Source organism: Scyliorhinus torazame, chromosome 11 (genome assembly GCF_047496885.1).
Source record: "Scyliorhinus torazame isolate Kashiwa2021f chromosome 11, sScyTor2.1, whole genome shotgun sequence".
NCBI classification, from domain to species: domain Eukaryota; kingdom Metazoa; phylum Chordata; class Chondrichthyes; order Carcharhiniformes; family Scyliorhinidae; genus Scyliorhinus; species Scyliorhinus torazame.
The window spans coordinates 134,189,332-134,214,275 of NC_092717.1; the positions used below are offsets into that span (position 1 = coordinate 134,189,332).

Consider the following 24,944-nt stretch of genomic DNA (forward strand, 5'->3'; position numbering starts at 1 on the left):
TGCAAAGATTTGAAGGGCAGAACGTTTAAATGCCATGACAGGTGCTTTGATAGGTGCTTCTGAAAAAGTCTTCTTGAAAGCTCCTCTCAACAGTTCTTTTTGCTACTTTCGACAGTTCCTTTTGACAGGTCCTGCTGACAGTTTTGACATTTGGTTTTAGCACATCTGTTCACAGTTCCAGTAAGTTTGACAGTAATGAGTTTATGCACTTTTTACACACATTATGCCTACTCTTAACAATTCGAACGGGCATGTTACCTTTCTGGGATTTTCACAGTAACTTCATCGCAGTGTTAATGTAAGCCTGCTTGTGACAGTAATAAAGATTATTATTATCATCAAAGTGTGCCCGACCTCCAGCAAAGAGCACCCAACCTACAGCAAAGGGCACCCGCCGTCCACCAAAGGTGACCTGGGACTAGACCCAAAGGGTACCTTACCTCTCCAAAGGGATACGTATCCTGGTTATACAATGAATCCACAAAATTCAAACGTGCTCTTACCAGGTCTATTCTGCACACCTCAGGTTTCAGCCACAAAGTCCTTTAAAGCTCTGGGCTTTCTCCAGTAGAATTCAAGCTCTATTTCTTTGAAGATATATCCGGATGTCAAGCCAAAGGCAGAACTCAACCACCGCTGAATTCCAGAGGCACAGCTTTCTCCAAAATGGCATATGTCTGCAGAACCTCCTCAACTCTGCTCAAGATGGTTTTGAGGGCATCCCAGCTGCAACAGCTGTGCATTTGCCTATTCCCAGATCCTGAATCCAACCTCTGGGCTGTATTTAATGGCCCTGTCATGGAGCGGGTGGGGTTGGAAAATACGGCAAGCCATTCAAACATCCATTCACTTGGGCGGGAACAGAAAATCCCGCCGACTGAAAATTCCACCCTCTTCAGTTTGCCTATAATACCCCACTGGGATATGAGCTTGAATGGCCCAGGGTCTTTTTATCTGATGTCAAACAATTTGGTTTCTCAAGAAACCTGAATATTCTGTGTCTGATTCCATTTATTTTTTTGAGACATGAAGGTTCATTTTCCTTTCCAGTTAGCTGAAGTTTCCATTTCAGGTCCAGTTGGGGCCTGTCTCAAAAAGTACAAGCTTTGTAGCCATGGATTCCATTACATCATTAATGTTCTTTGTTTTATAGTCTCTCCGGTTGCCCAATTGCTGCAGCAGAGAAACTGGCTAAGTGCCAGGATAAACAGAATGAGTTCACAAGGGTTGGACAAAACTCAGACCAAATGCTGAGGTATATTCTCATTTGATGTTATCATTTTTCATTTTCTCACCATAAGCAGTGCTGCCAGAGGCTATAGTGTCCAGTCAGTGGTAAAGCTGCAATTCATTTCCACTTGCACTGCCGAGGCAGTACTCTGGCCATTATGGCAAGATCAACAGCCCATTTTAGAATTATCCAATTTTCATCCCATTGAAATCAAATAAAGTTGAATGTAAATAAACTAGCTGTATGTGATATGTCTCAAAAAGTTTTTTAAATTATTTTTAATGCAGAAGCTTGTGTTTATTTTGTTTAGAATAACACAAAGCTGAACAAGACAGTAACATAGCATGATCAATGTATTGTTAAAAATGTTGAGGAAAAAGTTGAGCTATTTAACAATGTCATTTGAATGTAACTGTGTGCACTATGAGTTAATTCCACAGTCGACACATCAATACCCTTCTGAATTCCTCTAATCTGAGGAGTCTGAGTCCATTCTTCACTCAATGAGAGTGGTCAGCCTGTGGAATTCGTTACCACAGAAAGTAGTTGAGGCCAAAACATATATGTTTTCTCGAAGCAGTTAGGACAAAGAACAAAGAAAAGTACAGCACAGAAATAGGCCCTTCGGCCCTCCAAGTCTGTGCTGATCATGATGCCCTAATTTTTAAAAAACCTTCTGCCCTTACTCAGTCTGCATCACTTGGGGGCGAAGGGGATCAAAAGATATGGGGGGAAGGCAGGATTAGGCTACTGAGTTGGATGGTCAGCCATGATGATAATGAATGGCAGAGCAGGCTTGAAGAGCTGAATAGCCTCTTCCTGCTCCTGTTTTCTATGTTTCTATATGGAAGGCCTGCTTGCAATGGGCATCTTTCTTTGCATTTTTCTAAGCTTAAAACCTGGGAAAATGAGATAGGAGATGTCCTGATGTTGCTCCTGCCTTGCCAGTAAAATAATCCAGGAACTGCTCCATGCCCCTTCAGGAAAACACCAGAAGTGCACATGAAGTAGAAAGTTGATGAGGATTGGGCATAATGATTTTGGTTGTTTTTCCTCTGCTCTGCAACAGAAAATCAGCATTACTGCAGCACAAAGCAGAGAATAATTGGTACCATACAATGTTATTACCTTTAATATTATAGGACATAGGATGTCTTTTGTATATGGATTACAAGTTTTCATTTCATCCAGATGGATGAGTTAGGGGAGGAGCAGGAGAGGTGGGGGAGGTATGACAAAATACTGCAATCAAAAGAAAGATGAGAGGAGGAAAAGATTGTTAATAAATGATGTAGAAGCAATTAAAGAGGATTAATCCAAGAGAATACACATTTTCTTGGAGTACTGATGTAGTTAAGGTCGAGGCACCATAATGTGCAGCAGTATCCGACCTCGTTGCTGCTCTGGACCATTTTGTTGGTCGTTGAATGAAAGATCAGTGGCCATTCAGTTCAGAGCTTGTCAGCGTTGGAGCATGATCCCAGAACTGTGGAAGTGCCTCCAGTCCTTCTGCCCAACAAGGCTTTAGCACTCACCTTCAGAGTGGGAGTGTACCTCACTGATGTAGTGACAGGCCAGCCTGCGTGATGCTGCTATGTTGCTGCAATTGGCAAGCCTACCTTTCCCACCACATTAATGAATCAAACCCATTTTGGGGTGAGGGTCAAGGCAGATGCTCTGCCCTGCCTAGGATTTAATCCTGAGTGATGAGATTAAGAATTCCAGTCTCTATTGATATCCACATTTAGGATTGTCCTAGACAATAATCCTTCTCAGTAAACCTGTGGGACAAAAGGAAAAGTTGCAAAGAATCACATTCAAGTTGATTCAGTGTGCCACCTGGTGGGGCTTCGAGGAGTGTCACTGACAGCAGCTGAGAAGAGCTGGATGTCCTTCTGAATAATGTACAATGTGATTAGCAGGGGAACTTTGGGGAGGAAATTGGGTAATAAAATAATAAAAAGTCAAAATAGTTCATAGCTTTTCTGTCCGCTGTGTAGGCCAATGTGTCTGGTGAAACAAATGGAGATTGCTCAGTTCAGTTATGGATCCGCACAGTCAATCAGCACACCCCATACCACCATATCAAAAGAACTGGACAAATGTACTAAGGCTCCCTTTGATTATGCCAGCTTTGATGCACAAGTATTTGGAAAGCACACAGTAACATCAAAAGTTCAAGAATGGGAAGCTTGCGAATGTAAGTATTGAAGACCAAAATGATTATAGTATTCCATAATATTAAAATATTAGAAAGCAGAAATCACTGCTGTGTAGTAGAGCTAAAATTAATTCCCCTAGTTTCCCACTGATACTCCAGCAGGAAATGGGTGAATCTCCCAGCAAAGCCATTGAGGCATCTTAAACCTGATGCCTCAATGCTTCGTAAGGGCAAGTGTTCCACCCACCCACCATCCCCATAGAAAGTCAATCATAACCAAAGTATTGAACCAGGAGTACGATCTCCCTAATTCTTCAATCAGTGGGGTCGAACTTCTTGGTCACCCAAAAATGTCTTACAGTTCTGTCAATCAGTCCCATTGGTGAGGGGAAAATAAGACTGTTGCTTTGCTGAGGTCAGGGAGAATATGGGGTGCTCACCTATCCCATGATAATAAGATCATCTCCCACTGACCCCACAATTCTGATGGGTTGGACTGAGTTCACAATCCAGATAACATTTGGACCATTGCATAAAGTTGACAGTAAAAGTGTAGTTTTGCACTGCATAGTCATTTTGTGCAGTTTTTTAAAGCTGCTGGAAATTCCAGGAAGTTGCAACCTTCCTTGGTTAACAATTTTTTAGTTATTCAATTTGCATACAGAATATGCTTGGGAACACCACCACCTGCAAGTTCCTCTCCAAGCAACACAGCATCGGACTTGGAACTATATTGTCATTCCTTGGACTGCAGTGGCTTAAGGAGACGGCTCATCACCACCTTCTCCAGAGCAATTAGGGATGGACAATAAATGCTGGCCTAGCCAGTGATGTCCATATTCCATGGAATCATTTTAAAAAGATGCTGAAACGAACATGTTACAGCGACGAAGCTACTGATATGCAATGAGTAACTTCATTACTTCCATAATAACCCGACGATAAATATGCATTACTTGTCAATTTAAATTTAAAATTCAGTGCTTTACTTCTGTTTCCCCTTTCTCTTCTCCCCAATTTGTTACTCCTATTTTTGCTATCCCAGTTTTACTTCTACTTGACTTATAATTAATATAGCCTATTATTAAATATTTTTGAAACTAAAAATATTTTCACTCATCTGTTTTTTATTGTCTGCTTTCTAGGTAACCCTGTCCATTTTAGAGGCGGGATTCACAAATGTTTCTGATTGGCTAAAAAAAACTAACAAATTTTCTACCATATATACTTTTAACTCACTCTCAGGATATTAATTAAACTGAATTCAGATTCTCAAACTGCCACAGTGGGATTTGAACTCGCATTCTCTGGATTATTTGACGCAGTACCCCTACCTGTTATATAATGCACCTGTTTATAAATACTGCAGTACCCCTACCTGTTACATAATGCACATAGAATTGTATCAAATCCATTGATACAGGCAGGACAATTATTGATGCATCTTAAAATGTCACCCAATGAAAACTACCGCAGGCCAAGTTATCTAATTTGTAATAGTGATAGTTATGAACAACCTGACATTTCACCCTCAGATTTGAAGGGTTAAGGGCAGCATGGGGGGCAGTGGGTTAGCACTGTGGCCTCACCGCGCCGAGGTCCCAGGTTCGATCGCGGTTCTGGGTCACTGTCCGTCTGGGGTTTGCACATTCTCCCCGTGTTTGCGTGAGTTTCGCCCCCTCGACCCAAAAAGATGTGCAAGCTAGATGGATTGGCCACGCTAAATCGCCCCTTAATTGGAAAAAAATGAATTGGGTACTCTTAAAAAAAACATTTTAAAGAAAAAAAAAGATTTGAAGGATTAAATAATCAATTTAATTTCCTCTTTTCTTAATATGTTGTACTTTAATATTTTCGAAACTGGGATATGAAAGAGACTTTAGGAACAGTCCCATATCTTTATTATGCTGGTGTCAAATGCTGGATTCAATATTAATATTCCACTGCAGCATTTATTCTATTTTTGGCAGATTCTTTGCCACAAATCAAACAGCGTCCTGCTCTTACATAAATAAAATAGTGCTGGAAAAACTCAGCAGGTCTGGCAGCATCTGTGGAGAGAGAAACAGAGTTTAACGTTTCGAGTCCTATGTCTCTTCTTCAGAGCCACTTTTACGTTCCTGTTAAATATTTATTTGGTTTCTGTAGATATCTTTGCACCTGGTATGTCACTTAAACCAGAAACATAATTTTAAAGGATTAGGAAAAAAGGTCGAACTGTAAATGTAATAAAGTCATTGCACTCATTCTAATTCATTTTTCTCATGCATCTGTTGCCAGCCAAACACTTTTCAAGTCCGATGACTTCCTCCAGCCGACTCTCCAGTGCCTCTGTACAAAGCCCATGCCATTCCTGCCATTCCAGTATCTACAGTTACAGTCATGACACTGAAGCCACTCATATAGCAGCTGCAGCTATCCTCAACCTATCCACACGTTGTCGAGAGATGCCAGAGAACCTCTGCACAAAAGCACAAGATTTGTCAACTAAGGTGAGCTATGTATGTACAAAGTGGTCATTCGCACTGAAATTATCACTGAAGAATATAAAACTAAGTTTTCTGAGGGAGAAAATGGAAATCTAGACATCACAAGCACCTTCAGAGTATCCAATGCTTTATTCAAACAAATGGAACTGGTATTATTCAACTTCATTTGAATTGTTGGATTGTAAATCATTGTTATTTACCCAGTGAAATAGCCAACAAGCAAGCACTAAAATGAGGAAACAGACTGCATCATTAAAGTGGCAGCATGTAAATGAAAACGCATTTGTAAAACATGTTTTGATTCTCTATAAACCTGTGGGCTAAATGTTTGGTTCATTCACTGTGAATATTGTTATTAGTTGTAGGCAGGAAGATTGGGAAAGATTTGGAAACCAACAAAGGATCATTAAAAAAACGGAGAAATTGGAGGATGAGAGAAAACTTGTAAGATGTATAAAAATGGACAGTGACAGCTTCTACACATATCGGAAAAATGAGAGTAGCGAAAGTGAGCATTGATCCCATAGAGGGTGAGACTGGGAAATCAATAATGGCGAACAAGGAAATGGCAGAGGCTTTGCCTCTGTCTTCACAGTCAAAGACACAAAAAGCATCCCAAGAGTAGTAGAAAACCATGAGGCAAAGGGGAGAGAGGAACCTAAAACAATCACTATCATTGGAGAAGATGTAATGGGAACACCAATGAGACTTGAGGCTGACAAATCCCCTAGAATCCTAAAAAGAAGTGGCTGCAGAGATAGTTGAAGCATGTAACCTTCCAAAATTCCCTAGATTATGGAAAGGTCGCAGCAAATTAGAAAACTACAAATGTAACACCTCTGTTCAAGAAAGGAAGGAGACGGAAAACCATAGACCAGTTAGTCTAATATCTGTTGTTGGGCAAATGCTAGATCCATTGTTAAAGACGTAGTAGAAGGATCATAATACAATCAGGCAGAGTTAACATGGTATTGCGAAAGGGGAATCACGTTTGACAAATTATTAGATCTCTTTGAAGATGTAATAAGTAGGGTGGATAGAGGGGAACCAGTAGATGTTGACCCATTGTAAGATTTGGGGAGTGTTTAACCTGTTTAATCTGTGAGCCTACACTCACTCAATATTAATTTGTTGTTTTGAGACTTTAAGCATTTTGCCAAATCTAGACAACCTAGTGATAAACACAGGAACAAAAGTTATACTTGACATAAGTAAGCAGTGACTTTACTGGCTCAATGCATTTCTTGCTTCCCGGTTCAACATAGGGTACAAGGTGACATGTGGTCTTCACGCGATCAGCCCCTGGTTGGTTTAGATGGTGTGTGATCAGTTTCTAATTGTTTTCTTAAGGTTATCTATTGACATCATTTCCTGCTGTCTCCTGGGTGGCCCTCTAATATGTCAGGCACTTGTGGACTGTGCCCCTCATTATAGCTTTCCTGTTATTTCATTACATTTTAATGGCTTTCTGCTGAGATAGTCGTGCCTTAAGATATTTCCTTTGTCCGCTTGAGTGAGAATGCAGAATGTTGCAGCACAGAGGGATCTGTGTTTCCTTGTACATGAATCACAAAACGTTAGCATGCAGATACAGCAGGTAAATAGGAAGGCAAAAAAAATGTTGGCATAAGGGTTTGGAGCACCAATCAGTGCATCGTTAAGATAATACCGAAAGAACTGTGTTTGGTTTTGGTCACCTTACTTAAAGAGGTACGAAGAACAGGATTCTCCGAGCCCGCGTCGGGTCGGAGAATCTCCCGGGGGGGCCGCGCAAATCCCACCACGCGCTCCGACACCGGGACGTGATTCTCCGGAGAGCGGAGAATCGGCGCCATTAGCACCGGTCGGGGCCGCTCTATGCAGCACCCCCCCCCCCCCCCCCGGCGATTCTTGGCCCGGGATGTGCCGAGCGGCTGTACAAAAAACCCGAGTTCCGCCGGTTCTAACCTGGTCTTACCCGGCGGGGCCTCGGTGTGAATGGATCCGGGGTCAGCCTGTTGAGGGGGGAGGGGGTTCCGACCCCGGGGGCGGGCCTTCACTGTGGCCTGGCCCGCGATCGGGGCCTACCGATCAGTAGGCCGGCCTCGGCCTCTCGAGCTCGGGGCCTCTTTTGTTCCGCGCCGCCCCCTGTAGCCCTACGCCATATTGCGTCGGGGCCAGCACGGAGAAGGGAGCCACCGCGCATGCGCGGCAATCGTGCCAGTCCCACTGCGCATGCGCAGACCCGTGGCGCCCATCTGATGCAGGGATCGGTAGTTGGAACTGCGTGGGTCGCTCCAGTGCCATGCTGGCCACCTGTAGGAGTCAGAATCGCTGCTCCTGAGGCCATGTTGACGCCGTCAAGAAACGTGACGGCGTTTTACAACAGCGTCAACACTTAGCCCCCGGATCAGAGAATCTCGCCCAGTAAGTCCTCACTAACACTAAACATTGATTTACTTCATTTTAACGTAATTAATAAAGTAGTGTCAGTGTATTCATTTAATGTCAATTTCACTTTTACCTCTTCTACGGCCTGCCTGCTCACAAAACCACCTTACTTCCTGGCCTCATCTCCCCTCTTGGGTCCTGCTTCACAGCCTCACCTCCCCATCCTTCCTTGCTCCCCAGACTTGCCTCACCACCTGGTGTTAGGATCTTGGACGAGAGCCCAATATTTGAAACTGGTAAAAATGTGAGCAAATGTTACTGCACCAAAAGAGTGATAATACTGATCCATAGGTATCTTTTATGTTGAACAAACACAAATTTAAAGAAATAGTTTATTTCATTAGCAACAAAGAAATAGATTTCCAGTTCCAACAGTTCATGATGGCATGGTGGTGCAGTGGTTAGCACTGCTGCCTCACGGTGCCAAGGACCCGGATTCGATCCTGGCCCCGGGTCACTATCCTTGTGGAATTTGCACATTCTCCCCGTGTCCGCGTGAGTCTCACCTCAACACAAAGATGTGCAGGTTAAGTGAATTGGCCACTCTAAATTATCTCCTTAATTGGAAAAAAACGAATTGGGTACTCTAAAAAAATTTTTTTTAGTAAAAAAGACAGTTACAACAGTTCTTAAGAAAAGAGAAAACCTTAATTTACCCCCTAAACCTGCCACTATATTCCAATTAAGCAAACCGATATATTTCAAATACCACTCATGAATAAAATTAACAACCAGGTTTCTACTTGCTTTTCTCTGTGCAGAAGAGAGAGAGAACCTTTTAGACCAAACTGAAACATTTCTGTTCTAGGACCAATTGACATTTCAGACAGACCTGGCTCTTCCCATGGCACGGTGGTGCAGTGGTTAGCACTGCTGCCTCACATTGCCAGGGCCTCAGGTTCAATCCCGACCTTGGATGGCTGTCTGTGTGGTGTTTGCACATTCTCCCCATGTCTCTGTGGGTTCCCTCGCGATTCTCCGGTTTCCTCCCACAGTCCAAAGATGTGCACGGTTAGGTGAATTGGCCATGCTAAATTGCACCTTAGTGTCCAAAAAGGTTAGGTTAGGTGGGGTTACAAGGATAGGGTGGGTGTACAGGCTGTTTGTTCAGAGGGTCGGTGCAGACTCTATGGGCTAAATGGCCTCCTTCTGCATTTAGAGATTCCATGATTCTATGATTAACTCCATCCTCTGTACCAAAGCATAAGTCATCCTTTTGTCTCTTCTTACAAGAATTGCATTGACTTGTTTGGCTAGGACCAAATACAATACTCCTCATAAATTATCTGTACCCCAGGGGTCCTTCAAACATAAACAATATTCAATTAGCTAGCTATCTGTAAACAAGTAAATGTTTCTCAAGTTCTATTAGCAGAACACTTCACCTGAAAGTCAATGATTACCTCTATTTTACAACACCTCAATAACCTCTCTAGCAGTCATGCTGTCAGTATGCACCTTAACCAGGTTTTAATAACATTACTGCAAAAAGTAGAAAATGTAAAATATGACCATTTCTTACATTCATCACACTGAGCCTTGCCTCTCACCCTCTGATCTTACCTTAGGCCCCCGGGTCTTCTCTTTTCCTTGCTGTTGGTTCCAATCCTGTCTTTGTTGCTGGTATCCTGTGCTAAAATTCTGGGTTCCATCTAGTGACTGAAGGGAGATGATAACACTATGAGACTGATAATCCAGATGCCCAGGCACATGGTCTGGAAGCAAAGATTCAAATCCTACCACAGCAGCTGGTGGAATTTGGATTCAATGAATAAATCTGGAATATAAAAGCTGGTCTCAGTGATGGTGACCATGAAGCTATCATCAATTGTCATAAAAAGTCAGCTGATTCATTGATGTCCCTTTGGGAAGGAATTCTGCCATCCTCGCCTGGTCCGGCATTCATGGAACTCCAAACCCTTAGTAATTTGATTGGCTGAGTAATGTGATTGACTCTGAGCTGCCTCTTAAATGGCCTAACATGTCACTCAGTCAAGGGCAATCAGAGTCGGCAACAACTTTAAGTGCAGACTTACTATATACACTTGTATTGGAAGCAGTTCAGAGAAGGTTCACGAGGCTGATTCCTGGAATTAGGGGACTTTCTTATGTGGAAATATTGAGCAGGTTGGGCCTATACTCATTGGAGTTTAGAAGAATGAGAGATTACCTTATTGAAACGTATAAGATTAGGAGGAAGTCTGGTAAGTTAGATACTGAGAAGATGTTTTCACCCATGGGGAAATCTAGAATTAGGGGGCACCGTTTCAAATTGAGGGTTCTGCCATTTGAGACAGAGCTGAGGAGGAACTTATTCTGCAGAATCATTAGCGTTTCGAATTCTCTTCCTCAACATGTAGTGGAGGCTAGATCAGTGAATATTTTGAAGGCTGAATTGGACAGATTTCTGAATGACAAGGGAGTCAAAGGTTATGGGGGGTCAGGCAGAAAAATGGAGTTAAGGCCACAATTAGATCAGCCATGACCTTAATGAATGGTGGTGTAGGTTCGTGGGGCTGAATGGCCCACACCTGCTCTTATTTCTTATGTCCTTAGGTTTATATAAAGAAACTTCCCAGTTTAGGGGGTGGGATTCTCCGACACCCCCGCCTGGTCGGAGAATCGGCGGGGGTTGGCATGAATCCCACCCCTGCTGGTTGCCGAATTCTCTGGCACCGGATATTCGGTCAGTCGGTGGGCCCCCCCCCCCCCTGGCAATTCTCCGGCCCGCGATGGAACGAAGTCCCGCTGTTGGAATGCCTGTCCCACCAGCGAGAATCAAACTACCTCTCTTTCCGGCGGGACTAGGCAGCGCGGGCGAGCTCCGGGGTTCTGGGGGGGCGCGGGACGATCTGGCCCTGGGGGGGTGCCCCCTCTTTTCCCTCCGCCTCGGCCACAGCCTTCACCATGGTTGACGCGTAAGAGACCCCCCCCCCCCCCCGCACATGCACGGGGATGACATCAGCAGCCGCTGACGCTCCCGCGCATGCGTGGACTTCCGTCGGCCGGCGGAGTCCTTTCGGCCCCGGGCTGGCGTGGCGCCAAAGGTCTTTCCCGCCAGCCTGCTGCGCACCAACCACTCCGGCGCGGGCCTAGCCTCCCAAGGTGAGGGCTTGGCCCCTAAAGGTGCGGAGAAATCGGCACCTTTGGGGCGGCCCGACGCCGGAGTGGTTCCCGCCACTCCATCCCGCCGGGACCCCCCGCCCCGCCGGGTAGGGGAGACTCCCAGCCTAGATGTCAACCAGAAAAAAAGATGTAAGTATATAAAATATGTAAATCATTTGGGACATGAATTTGTTTGAATCATGGTCTCAAAACTACAAGTAAACATTATTTCCTTTTTCTTTCAAAATACATGAAAATGTATCCACAAAATTGCTAACAAAATAATTGTGAAAGTTAAGCAGATTATATTATGCCGAAATGCCCTCAAGCTGACCTGATGAAGGTTCCTCTCAGCAAAATTGTCCGATTAACTTACAGAAGCAAAATCATTCTACAACATGCATACAGAATGAATCTGTGAAACATAATCACTTTTTCTCTGAGTTACAATGAACTTGTGTACTTTAGTATCAGTAGTTTGTCTCCATTGCCTTCATATTTCCTGCATCAGTTCTATGCTAAATATTTCTTTTTTAAATCAACTCAGACTTTCCAAATCCATACATTGCTACTTCACTTATTGGGAATAGCCAGAACCTGCTATAAAAATAGCTATTTTTAGGCCTTTATTAAAGGATTAAAGATTGTCCACAGTCTTTAAGATTTGGCAGAGCTGGTCATCAAATGGAGTTACTGGATTAAGTTTGCATTTGAAGCAACAGGAAAACTGCTACAAAACTGCACTGCCAATTGATGTTCTGGAAAATGATCTTCAAAGTAACACAACCCCTTTAATACAGTAAAGTAGATAACATTTATTTCAATTAATAACAGTTGTTCGCCTTTTTTAAATGCAGATTACAGACATAGAAGTGGATGAAAATGGGACACTTGATTTAAGCATGAACAAAAATAGGAACCGGGACAAAGTTGCCACTGTCATTTCTGCACTAACCACACCAGAATCTCCCCCCTCGTACCTAAACAGTATCTTGATAACTCCTCAGTACTACCAAGCGTTGTGTGAACAAGAAGGATGGGATGCACCTGTCAACTACACAAAAGCACAGATACATAAGGAAGAGGAGAAGGAGGTAATGCACAGGGATTTTGTTTTGATAATTTATGTAAGGCATGTCTGAATGTGAGTTGCAGTTGTCTTTTCAATTTTGTAGCAACTACATTTGAGCTATTAACAGAATAATGTTTGGAAAATAAACTAATTTCTGGGGGGATTCTATGATCTGTCAATCCCAATGGTTCTGTTAGGGGCCCAACTCTGGAAATTACACCTGCAGTCCATTATTTTTCATCTATCCATTTTCCCAATTCCCACTATCCCTGAGACCACCACTCTCCAATGGAAGTGCTAGATTGCAGAATTTCCCTTTTTTTAAAAAAATGCATTTACAAATCAGATTGAATTGTGATATGTGGGATGAGGAATTACAACATAGATAATGGTGAGGTTAATGGCACTAACTGTTTTTCATGCGAAACTCAAGACAGCAACTTTAAATAAGTGCAGATATGCAGTTAAATGCAGAAATCCAGAAGTTGCTGCCTGAGATGCGCTACTCCTTTATATCCTGTGCAAAAACAGCACCTTCAGATCTGGTTCACCATTCAAAAGATTGTAAACATTAGGAGCTGGATTCTCTGCACCCCGACGCAGCTCGATGCGTACCTCGTCCCCCGCATATCTGACATAACTAAATTTATCACAGCAAGTTTGGGCCAATCCACTTCCCCTGAAGTACCCTTTTCGACAGCATGACAACTGGGGCTGGATTCTATGCACCCCGACTCCGGAATCGCAGCCGGGGCGGAGAATCCATTTCCCTGCATGGAATTGGGACCAGCACCGATTCCCCGGGAGAATATCCCCTACCTGCGGCCATTGCTGGAGGCCCACCCTGCCATTCTCCGTCCCCAACCGGCCAAAGACCCGATGGCATGGATCTAACATGGTCCTGCCGGTCAGGATACTAGCATGGCGGCTGCGGACTCAGTCCGCGGCCACCATGGTCGGAGGCGTGCCGCTCAGAGGGCAGGGGCGGCCTTATACGGGTGGGCAGTCCGGGTTGGGTGCGCGGCCGAATGAGGGCACTATGTTTAAGGTCCAGCTCTGTGGTCTTAGTCCACCATGGAGCATAGTGCGGCTGCCACCGTGCGCATGCGCAGCCTCTGACCCAGACGTACGGGGGCCCGTAGCTGCAGCAAAAGTTGCAAGATTTACTCCGGGTCCCTGCTAGCCCCCTGCAGGGCTATGAATATGTGGCCTTTTTGTGGTGAACGTATTGTACTAACCATTCACCACTGTATTACATTGTATCACGCTGTTGCCCATGTGGGCGCCACCAATGGACCATTTGACTGTACTACACGGAATGTATCATGTTGGTGACCTTGTGGGCTCCGCCCCTGGCTCCACCCCCTTGAGGGGAGGTATAAAGAGTAGCTGTCCTGTAGGCAGCTCTCACTTGCAGAGCAGTCGCAAGCAGGCACTGTTCTAGTCGATTAAAGCCACTGTTCACTTGAACTCTCTGTCTCGCGTGAATTGATGGTCACATCACCTTTCACGTCGGTTTTTCTGACGTGAAAGGCCACAGTTTTTACGATGCCGTGGGGACATAGTGATATGCCTTCAATAACCACACGACGAGTGATGAATGTAACTGAGGCTTTAATACACTAAACAGCTAGCCTCCTGGCCTCTTGTCCCGAACTGGGGCAGAGGCGGAGACTAGCCACCTTTATACATGAGCCCGAGGAGAGGAGCCACAGGCGGAGCCAGCCGGTACAAGCCCATCCATGTACAACACAACACAATGCAACACAGTGGTTTACCACATTCACCCCCTGTTTAAAAAAGTGTCCGGCGGTGGTGAAGTGGTCTTAAACGTCAAGTCTGTCGGGAGCCTTGACCTTCCGCCGTGATCGCCTCAGTCCCGGCTGTGGTATGGACACTGGTGTCAAGACCTGCGCGTCCGGGAGCGTGTTGTCCTCTTCTTCACCCAGTTGTTGAGTCGCCGAAGGGGGGAGGATGTATGGGCGGAGGTGGTGGTAATGGTCGCCGGTAGGCCTGCGGGTGCTAGTTCGAAGGTAGGTGGGCAGGGGTGGGGAAAGACGGTGTAGGGTCGGGGGTGGTGGTGGTGATGATCACTGGGGAGCCTGCTGGTGCCAAATCCCGAAGGGAGACTGTGTCCTGTCACCTGTCCTGGTGTGCCACGTAGGCATATTATGGATTTGCATGGAGGAGCAGGACTTTCTCGACGAGGGGGTCGGATTTATGGCTCCTCGCGTGCTTCCTGAGGAGGACGGGCCCTGGGACTGTCAGCCAGGACGGGAGCGAAACCCCGGAGGTGGATTTCCTGGGGAAAGCAAACATACACTCGTGAGGGGTCTCATTGGTGGCTGTACACAGGAGCGACCGGATGGAGTTGAGCGCATTGGAGAGGACGTCCTGCCAGCAGGAACTTGGGAGGCTCCACGACCGTAGGGCCAGGAGGACAGCCTTCTAGATCATCGCGTTCTCCCTCTCTACCTGTCCGTTTCCCCGGGGTTATAACTGGGCGTCCTGCTGGAGGCAATGCCCTTGCTGAGCAGGAACTGACGCAACTCGTCGCTCATGAAGGAGGATCCCCAATCACTGTGGATGTAAGCGGGGAAACCGAACAGAGTGAAAAAACTGTGCAGGGCCTTGATGACGGTGGCAGAGTTCATGTCAGGGCACGGGATGGCAAAGGGGAATCTTGAGTACTTATCAACAATGGTGAGGAAGTACACGTTACGGTCAGTGGACGTATACTTCCGATACAAGATATCGTACAGGTCGATACAAGATATCGTAGTTGTAGGTGGAGAGCTCGATCCTCCACCTCAGTATCTTGTCATTATTGATCTTGGCCCGCTGTGTGTTATTGAACATGAAGGCAACTGACCGTTTGTCAGTGAGGAGAGTGAACCGCCTGCCGGCCAGGTAATGCCTCCAATGTCGGACAGCTTCTACGATGGCTTGGGCTTCTTTTTCAACGCAGGAGTGTCGAATTTCGTAGGCATGGAGGGTACAGGAGAAGAAAGCCACGGGCCTGCCCGCCTGGTTGGGGGTAGCGGTCAGAGCAAAGTCCGACGCATCGTTCTCCACTTGGAATGGGATGGACTCGTCCACCGCGTACATCGCGGCTTTGACAATATCTGCCTTGATGTGATTGAAGGCCAGTCGGGCCTCAGCCGTCAGGGGAAAAACAGTGGATTTGATAAGTGGACTGGCCTTGTCCGCATAATTGGGGACGCACTGGGCATAGTACGAGAAGAACCCCAGGCATCGCTTCAGGGCCTTGGGGCAGTGGGGGAGAGGGAGTTCCAGGAGGGGGCGCATGTGGTCGGGGTCGGGCCCTAGGAATCCGTGTTCCATGACGTAGCCGAGGATGGCGAGGCGGGTTGTGCGGAAAACGCATTTTTCTTTATTATAGGTGAGATTCAGGAGTTCAGCGGTGTGGGGGAAGTGCCGGAAGTTTTCGTCATGGTCCTGCTGGTCATGGCCGCAGATGGTGACATTGTCTAAGTACGGGAAAGTGGCCCGCAGCCTGTACTGGTCAACCATTCGGTCCATTTCTCTTTGGAAGACCGAGACCCCATTGGTGACGCCGAAGGGGACCCTGAGGAAGTGGTAGAGGCGGCCACCTGCCTCGAAGGCAGTGTATTGGCGGTCTTCCGGGCAGATAGGGAGCTGGTGGTACGCGGACTTCAAGTCAACTGTGGAGAAGACTCAATACTGCACAATCTGGTTGACCATGTCAGATATGCGGGGGAGGAGGTACGCATCGAGCTGCGTGTACCGGTTGATGGTCTGACTGTAATTGATGACCATCCGGTGCTTCTCCCCAGTCTTGACGATCATCACCTGGGCTCTCCAGGGGCTGGTACTAGCCTCAGTGATCCCCTCTTGCAGGAGTCGCTGGACCTCCAACCTGATAAAGGCCCTGTCCCGGGCACTGTATCTTCTGCTCCTGGTAGCAACGGGCTTACAGTCCGGGGTAAGGTTTGCGAAGAGCGAGGGTGGGTTGACCTTAAGGGTCATGAGGCTACAGACGATGAGGGGGGGCAGGGGTCCACCAAACTTTAAAGTAAGGCTCTGGAGGTGGCACTGGAAGTCGAACCCCAGTAATAGGCAGCGCAGAGATGGGGAAGGACGTAGAGTTTGAAGTTAGCGTACTCTACGCCTTGAACAGTAAGGGTCGCGACACAGTACCCACGGATTTCAACTGCATGGGATCCGGAAGCCGGGGAGATTTTCTGGGTCACGGGTAAGATTGGGAGGGAGCAGCACCTTACCGTATCTGGGTGAATGAAGCTGTCTGTGCTCCCGGAGTCGAAAAGACAGGCCGTCTCGTGCCCGTTGATCCGGACGGTCATCGTAGACTTTGCGAGGTGGTGCGGCCGGGACTGGTCAAGCGTGATGAAGACGAGCTACGGAAGGCGGTCGGATTGCCGGTCGGAGGTAGCGGCAGCCAGCGCACTGTCGGGTGAGCCAGGCTGCCGGGAGGCAGCGGAGTGGTCCCAAGATGGCGGCCCCCATGAGTCTCGTGTGGCGTGAGGCGTCGGCGGCGGCGTCCAAGATGGCGGCCACCATGGGTCGAGTGTGGCGAGTGGCAGCGGCGATTGAGTCCAACATGGCGGCCCCCGTGGGTCGCGCATGCTGGTTGGAGGATGCGTTAAAGATGGCGGTCCCCATGCGTCGTATGTGGCTGCCGAAATTGAAGATGGCGGCGGCCACGGGTCGCACATGGCAGGTGGTGCGGCAGCTGGGGGCGGCTCCGACAGGAAGCAGGCAGGACTGCTGGGCCTAGAAGTTTTAGGGGGAGATCGGGCCAGGCAGGCTTTTGCAAAGTGGCCCTTCGTCCCACAGCCGTTGCAAGTTGTATTCCGTGCCGGGCAGCGTTGTCTGGGGTGGCTGCCCTGGCCGCAAAAGTAGCACTTCGGGCCTCCGGCGTTGGCGGGCCGCTGCGCGACATAGGCTTGATTCGCACCCGGGTCGGATGATGGCTGCGCCCACGAGGGTGCTGCGCAGTTGGAGGTATAGGCCTCCATATTCTGGGAGGCCACCTCCAGCGAATTGGAGAGCTGCACTGTCTCTGGGAGGCCGAGTGTACCCCCTTCTAGTAATCGCTGGCGGATATAATTTGATTTCATACCCGCGACATAAGCGTCCCTGATCAGCAGCTCCGCATGCTGGGTAGCCAATATCGCCCGGCAGTCACAGTTCTGGCAGAGTACCCGCAAAGCACGCAGGAATTCTGCAGGTGATTCCCCAGGGCGTTGCCGTCTCGAGGCGAGGAGGTGCCTCGCATACACCTCGTTAACGGACTTCATGTATTGTCCCTTCAGCAGCATTATTGCCTCCGCATACGAGGCGGCGTCCCTGAAGAAAGACTCTTGGACTCACCCGTGCGTGGAGGATCTGCTTCTTTTGGAGGTCTGTGAAGTCGTCGGTGAAGGATGCGAGGTACGCTTCGAAGCAGCTTAGCCAGTGCTCAACAGTTTCTGTGGCGTCAGCTGCCTGTGGGTCCAGCTCCAGGTGATCAGCCTTGAGTGATGAGTTCATCATAAAGTTTAGTGTATTAAATTGATATGCCTTCAATAAGCACATGACGAGTGATGAATGTAACTGAGGCCTCAACAGCAAGCCTCCTGGCCTCTGGTCCCTAACTGGGGTGGAGGCGGAGACTAGCCACCTTTATACATGAGCCCGAGGGGAGGGGCCACAGGCGAAGCCAGCCGGGACAAGCCCAGGCATGTACAACACAACACAATGTAACACAGTGGTTTACAGGAGCCACAGGCGGGGCCAGCCAGGATAAGCCCAGGCATGTACAACACAACACAATGCAACACAATGGTTTACCACACGTAGTCTCGAAAACGGAGAATCCAGCCCCTGCTCTTTCTGGTACTGGATGCTAAATTTTACAAGTGTTGGGTTCCATTCATTCTGTTTTTAGTTGCTGCTAGAGACTTTTTGTTTTTTTAAACTTTCTGTCGTTTTCTTTCTATTTCTCGTAACCAAATCCTTTATTTCACTTTCTTTATTTTGCTTTCTGTACGTAATTTGATATTGAATCAAGCATTCTTACTTGCATTTCCTGTTCATACACTATGATTCAACCTGATTGTTTGAGGAAATGCACCACTGCTTGCCCTACAGAGCGCATATCCCCTGTAGAATGTGCCTCACAGTCTTTTTTATTTCTTTCATAAGGGGTGCAATCTAATGGCCGGGACTCACAACGCAACGTGGCCGGCAAATCTCGAGAGAGAGGCCCCTTGTGAGATTTACCCGGTTCACCACGCCTCGCGAGATCTTACGGGATCTCGTGAAACGGGCAATCTCGATCCTGCCCAGAATTTGCATATTTAAGTGTGCAGTTAGTCTCACTTCAATATAGATTCGCTGGATCAAACCAGTGCCCAGGATCAAATCCCCTTGCTGAGGATACCCCAGTCAGATGCTGTTTAGCTAGGTCTCCACAAATGGGGACCAGGTGGAATGGCAGTTGTGGGGGATCCTGCAAACCTGGCACCTTGGCACTGTCACCTGGGCACCCTTAACAGTGCCAGTACCAGGCTGGTGTGCAAAGGTGGCATTTTACTTGTGCCAGGCATCAGGCCTGGGAGTGAGTGCCTTGCCCATGTGAGGTGGGGTGCGGGGTCTGGATCACCCACCAACAGGTATTTTTGGGGGGTCCGAGGGTCATGTTGGAGGATCGAGAGATTGGGAAGCCATTTAAAAATGGCGCCCCAATCTCTTCCTGACCTGGTGAGGATGGACAAACAGTGACGGCAGATTTCATTCCCTGAAGGACATGAGTGAACCAGATGGATTTTCCAACGATTGATGATGGTTGTAATAGTCACCATTATTGAGATTAGCTTTATATTCTAGGTTTTTTAGTTGAATTTAACTTCCACCAGTTGTCCTGGTGAGATTTGAACCCATGTCCCAGAGCATTAGCCTGGACCTCTGAATTATGAGTGACATTACCAATCCACACCAGCATTTTTCTCCAAACTTGCACACTTGAAGCAACTTGTTGTGCAAAAGTTCATGGAACTTAAATATGCCGGGACATGTCTAATGAACAGCAGGTGCTGTTCATTTGCTGGTCACTATACATTCGACCCAAATATTTCAATGGTAGTTACAAGGTCAACAGACATCAATATATAGAACGTGATACCACAATGATGTCCTGTTTACTTAGCAGGAACTCAGATCTAGTTATCATGCAGAGTTCGAGGTTTTGTTTCAATACCTACTTTTTGATAAAATTAACTGGGGAGGAGGGGAGTTTTTCTCTATTCTTGTTTTTCACGAGACAAGTTTGAATTGGTAAATTGGGCTGGATTGATTTCCAATGATAGCAGGACCTGGACTTGTCTTTTTGAAGAGACAATGAACCGAGGCGCAGCCTGCCCTCTCGGTCTCAGTCAGTCATCACACTTGTGCTCATTGACCTGTAAGCCGCATGCTTGATGGATCAGGGGGGTCTATGGCAGGTGGCATGTGTTGGCACTGCACTGGACATGAAGGGGCTGTGCTAGTGGGTGCCGGGGGTGCTGAGGAACAAGCATGAAGATAAGATGTTGGGACCCCATTGAACAAAGCCTCAGTTTTAAAATTCTAATCCTTGTTGATGAATTCCCTCCATGACCTCACTCCTCCGTGTACCTTTGTAATCCCCTTTGGCTTAAGATATTTGTGCTCCTCTAATTCTGGTCTCCTGATTGGTCGAATTTATTTGTGCCACCATTAACATTTCTGCTCACAGCTGCCCAGAATTTCCACCCTAAATGATACTCCGTCTGGGCGCAATTAAACCAAACCTTTCTAAGTGTCATTTTGGCCGCAATTGGAGGGGTATTTCTCGATGGTCGAGTCGTCGAGATTGAGGCCTGTATTTAACGGCACTTAGTGCCGGAAATGAGCCCCAGTAACATCTTGCCATTGTTGGCTGTCTCGCTGTCTGATTGGCCAGACTAGTGTTTCAGCTTCTCACCACTAATAAAGGGGAGCTGCTTTTGTGTGCTCCCTCACAACTCACTTCAGTCAACACACAAGCATGGCACACAAGTTGCGCAGACCTGCTCCTTGCTTTGGCCATGCCAACCTGGCCAAGCTTCTCGACACTCTGGATGCGAGATGGGATATTCTGTTCCCCTGAGGGGGTCGGAGGACCAGCAGCTGGGGCACCAATACCTCCTGGGAAGCAGTGGCAGTGGTTGTCAGTGTGGGCAGCATGACCCGCGGTACAATGTGGGAAGAAGACCATCAACCTCCACCGAGCTGGAAGGGTAAGTTACCACCTCTCTCCTGGCATCGGTTCCTCTGTCACGCCCCAAATTCCAAACCCTCCCCCACAAATCACCTCGCACCCTCCCAACATCTTATCTTCATGCTTGTTCCTCAGCACCCCCGGCACCCACTAGCACAGCCCCTTCATGTCCAGTGCAGTGCCCACACATGCCACCTGCCATAGACCCCCCTGATCCATCAAGCATGCGGCTTACAAAGGCCTCTCTCCTCATAGAAGAAGATAGCCCATACTAAGCGGGAAAGGACCAAGATGGGGGGGGCAGAGTACCAGAGATCCAAGTCCTCACCCCCTATGAGGAAGGGGCCCTGGCGATTGAGGGGTTGACCAAGGAGAGAGCAGTCACCGACCGTGAGGTTGGCCTGCGCTGCAGCAGTGTAGATCCATTGCCCCTTCACCTAGACCTCTGTCTCAAGTGAGTTGTTCATGTCAGACAAAATTATCCTTCCCTCTCATGATTACATGTTCATTCTCTCGCAGGATCTCCATCTGATGGCCAGGCCATCCAGAGTCGTCTCCCCCGCTGACACCCAAGAAATGACCTTGGAGGAGAGCTCCGAGGAGACGACTACCGAGGCGTCACAGCTATCACCCCCACCTTTCAATAACGCAGACACACAACTCAGTGGGTGACATTATTGGACAGGCTTCCGGGGCACAATCTGTGAGCACTACACAGTTGCTGATGCACATCAGGTGGAGGCAGGAACATCCAAGGGAGTCAGTAGTCATAGGTCTGGGTCCCAGTCAGAAGCAAAGCCTCTGGACAAGGTTATCCCAGAGCTCACGCAGATGCTAGGACACGTCCCTGAGATTCAGGAGGGGATGTCAGCGACATTCCAGTGAGTGCTTGGCCAGTTGGAGGAGTCCCAAAGGCTACGGGCGCAGGAGATGAGGCCAGAAATGCATGACACAGAGCCAACACTGCTAGGGTGGCGACCGCAGTGGAAAGCCTGGAAAACAAGTTCAGCATCTTGAGAGGCATGGTTCAATCTGTGACAACCATGTCTGAGGGCCTCGACATGTCCCAGTCGCTGAAGGACATGTCCCATACACAGGTGGATGTTGCTGAGGCACTGCAGAGCATGTCCCAATCACTGAGGAATGTGTCCCAGATGCAGATGGACAGAACTGAGGCAGTGCAGAGCGTGGCCCAGTCTAATGAGGAGCATCGCCGAGACATCGGCATCATGGTGCAGACAACAGGCAGGTGCCAGGACTGGCTAAACCAGATGACGCAGCGGCCTCTGGAGTTCACTGCAGCTGCCTCCATCCCAAGGCTGGAGACCCCCAGGGTTAGGGTTAACTCAGGGCCCTATGGTCACGGTCAGGGAGGAAGAAGCACTGGAGGCCAACCCCGGGCACTGCCACCTAAGAGACGGTGACAGTGTCCAGTTCTTCAGAATCGCCCCTCCGGATATTGGCGCATCTCAAGTTGCCAACAGGTTGGCACGGCGATGCCAGAGATAGTGGTAAGTCAGTCCTCCCTCGCCTGGCCCTCCACCAGGCTCACATCCGAAGGCCACAGGGTGTGAAAAGCAGCAGACTGCCTCCAGCTCAGATATGAATTCTGGGGACACACCTGGAAGAAGCATTAGAGCACATAAGGTCAAGTAGATTGAGGATCACTGATTGGGCACTGTGGGGGGTGGGGGGGGGCACTCTCTGTAGCTAGGGGGAATGGAAATGTCCAATGTTCTCTATTAAAACATGTTACACCTGACACATGTGAAACCTCGGTCACCTTAATCTTCACAGCGAGCCTGCCTGCACTCCTACCCCCTTCGCTCCCTCCCCACCCCCACCCCTCGAGCATAGTGGTCCAAGATCAAAAGCCCCGATACAGATCCCGTTCAGAGGATGGGTGTGAGTGCGCTGTCAGCAGAAGGACAGGAGTCAGACTTTGGCAATAACTGAGGAGCATCAGAGCTTTCCTCATAGCGAGTGATTATTATTCTCATGCTTTGTATATTGACCTGCTGGCAGTGCCAACACAGGTCCATCACCCTGGGTAATTTTACACAGACCCAGGGACAGTGGAACAGGGTAGTCGGGTGAGGGTTGAGGGGAGGGGTGAAGGTGGGGAGGCGAGGAAGGCGGGGAATGTGTGAGGAGGTGAGCTGACGGACAAAGCCTTGTCCAATGAGAGGTGGACGAGGATAAGGGCCTCCCTGGTCATCCGGGCATGCCGGACCCTTGCCACCACCTGTACCCCACCCTCCGGCTCCTCCTGAAACTCATCCCTGGCTCGTCCACCATACCCCCCTGTCCGGCTCCTCCTCCTCAGTCGAGACCACATGACCCTCCTCCCCCGCTTCCTCCAGCATGTCGCCCTGCTGTGCAGGCCCGCCCACAAGACCCAATCTCACCAGAGCCAAATCCTAGCATCCACATATTTCACTGGCGCTCAAGGTGCAGTTGAACATCCTTGACTTCTAATGTGTTTAACCCGTGGTGACATGGCAATTACATGCAGCACTCATCACATCAGCAACAAAAGCATCAGCAATCTGCGACAAATTTCTTCAACGGCTTTAGCAGGTGGCCCATTTGGAACAATGTCGCGCACCCGATCATGCAGCATCTTCTTGCTTCAAACCTGATTGTCTTCTTGATTCATACATCCCCCTGAGTCCAGTGTTCCAGGACACAGGCATCTTAGTGATACACCATCAATAATAGACGATGAGTGATAAACGTAACTGAGGCTTTAATACACTAAACAGCAAGCCTCCTGCCTCTGGATCCGAATTGGGTCCGGAGGCAGAGACTTGCCACTTTTATACAGAAGCCCCGAGGAGAGAAGCCAAGGAGCCAGCCTGGACAAGCCCAGGCATGTACAACACAACACAGTGAATATAATACAATAAACACAATAACGTGGTTTACCACACTTAGAAAAAAATGTCCTTCTTTCCGGCTACAGAAAAGGAGGATTCAGCAACAGCAGCCTCCAGGCATCTGCAGCAAGGAGCGAGCAGCAAACACAACCTGCAGCTGTGAAGTGCCCTCACAACTAATAAAGTCAATTCCTTATTAGCAATAGCTTTGAGCTGTGAAGCTTGAGGCTGCTCACAGACAAAGGCACTTAAAATGACCTTCAGCATATACCCAAGAACAGGGTTCTGTCCGAGGAGTTTTTGGTAGGACAGACAGGCTGTAGTTGCCCCTGTTATGGGTATCCACAGTATCTAAAGATGGCTTGAAGGCCTCACGGACAAAACATCCCTCACCACATCAGCCCCTGGCCCAGGCCCAGGGACCATCCCCAAATGGAACGTTTCAGCCGCCCTGCCAAGCCCAAACCCCCTGAACCCAGCCATCCCCTCTCTCCCTGAGCACTGGGGCAGCAGCTTCAGTGCCCTTGAGCTGCATGCCAGAAAATCAAAATGGCTACTCACTTTCTCACTTGCCTTCAGCAGCGATTGTGCCAGCTTCACGTTTTTAAAAAGGAGTACTAAACAACGCCCGCGTGATTTCTCGCTAGGGAGCCAGTTAATTCCCGTGAGGCTGTTACATTGAACTTCAATCTCGCCAATGCGGTGGAAATTAATGCAAGTTGGGGTTAATGATATGCTCACCATATTTTGGCGTGAATTAGAACTCGCCATTGGGAGGGGGCCAGTTAAATAGCTAACTGATTTGAGCCTGGCACAAATCTCAATTATTTTCTTTCCTGCTATTTAACCGGCATACCCAGACCTGCGGCGGGTGCAACACAAGTGGTTAAATCACACCCTCTACCTCTCCTTCTTCTTTCAGGCACTCTTCAAAACCAAACCCTTTGACCAAGTTTTTGATCATATGCCCTCATATTTCCTTATGTTGCTTTCTGTCAAATTTTGTTTGATAGCACTCATGTAAAGCAACTTAGGGTCATTAATGGCACTGTATAAAGGCAAGTTGTTATTTTGTTACTGCTCTTCAATATATTAAGAAATACTTTTTAAAGCATTTTTAAAAATTCCTAAAAGTTTAACGTTTTAATATTTTAAATACATTTTAATCATTTGCACTGGCCAGGGTAGATTTTTGCATTTAGCGATAAACTATTAAGATTGAACAGAAACTCGGGTAAATAAATCACTCTCTAAAGCAAGTGCAGTTTTGGGTAATAATTTGTGCCCCCAAACCAGAAATCTACCATATCTGCT

At 47.8% G+C, this 24,944-nt stretch overlaps 1 protein-coding gene and 1 long non-coding RNA gene across 6 annotated transcripts in view; one reads left to right on the forward strand and one right to left on the reverse strand.

Moving 5' to 3' along the window:
- The window catches only part of st18 (ST18 C2H2C-type zinc finger transcription factor), a 575,669-nt gene that overhangs the window by 473,398 nt on the left and 77,327 nt on the right, over positions 1–24,944 (forward strand). For all 5 annotated transcript variants that reach the window (XM_072467783.1, XM_072467784.1, XM_072467782.1 and 2 more), the window contains 4 exons: positions 1,154–1,255; positions 3,232–3,431; positions 5,673–5,884; positions 12,274–12,510. In XM_072467783.1, coding sequence (XP_072323884.1) covers positions 1,154–1,255; positions 3,232–3,431; positions 5,673–5,884; positions 12,274–12,510 — 751 coding nt within the window. The remainder of the gene's footprint in view (positions 1–1,153; positions 1,256–3,231; positions 3,432–5,672; positions 5,885–12,273; positions 12,511–24,944) is intronic.
- Positions 1–24,944, reverse strand: part of LOC140385537 (uncharacterized) — a 248,878-nt gene that overhangs the window by 208,617 nt on the left and 15,317 nt on the right. Inside the window, exon 2 of the long non-coding RNA XR_011933396.1 lies at positions 9,875–9,970. This is a non-coding gene — a long non-coding RNA (uncharacterized lncRNA). The remainder of the gene's footprint in view (positions 1–9,874; positions 9,971–24,944) is intronic.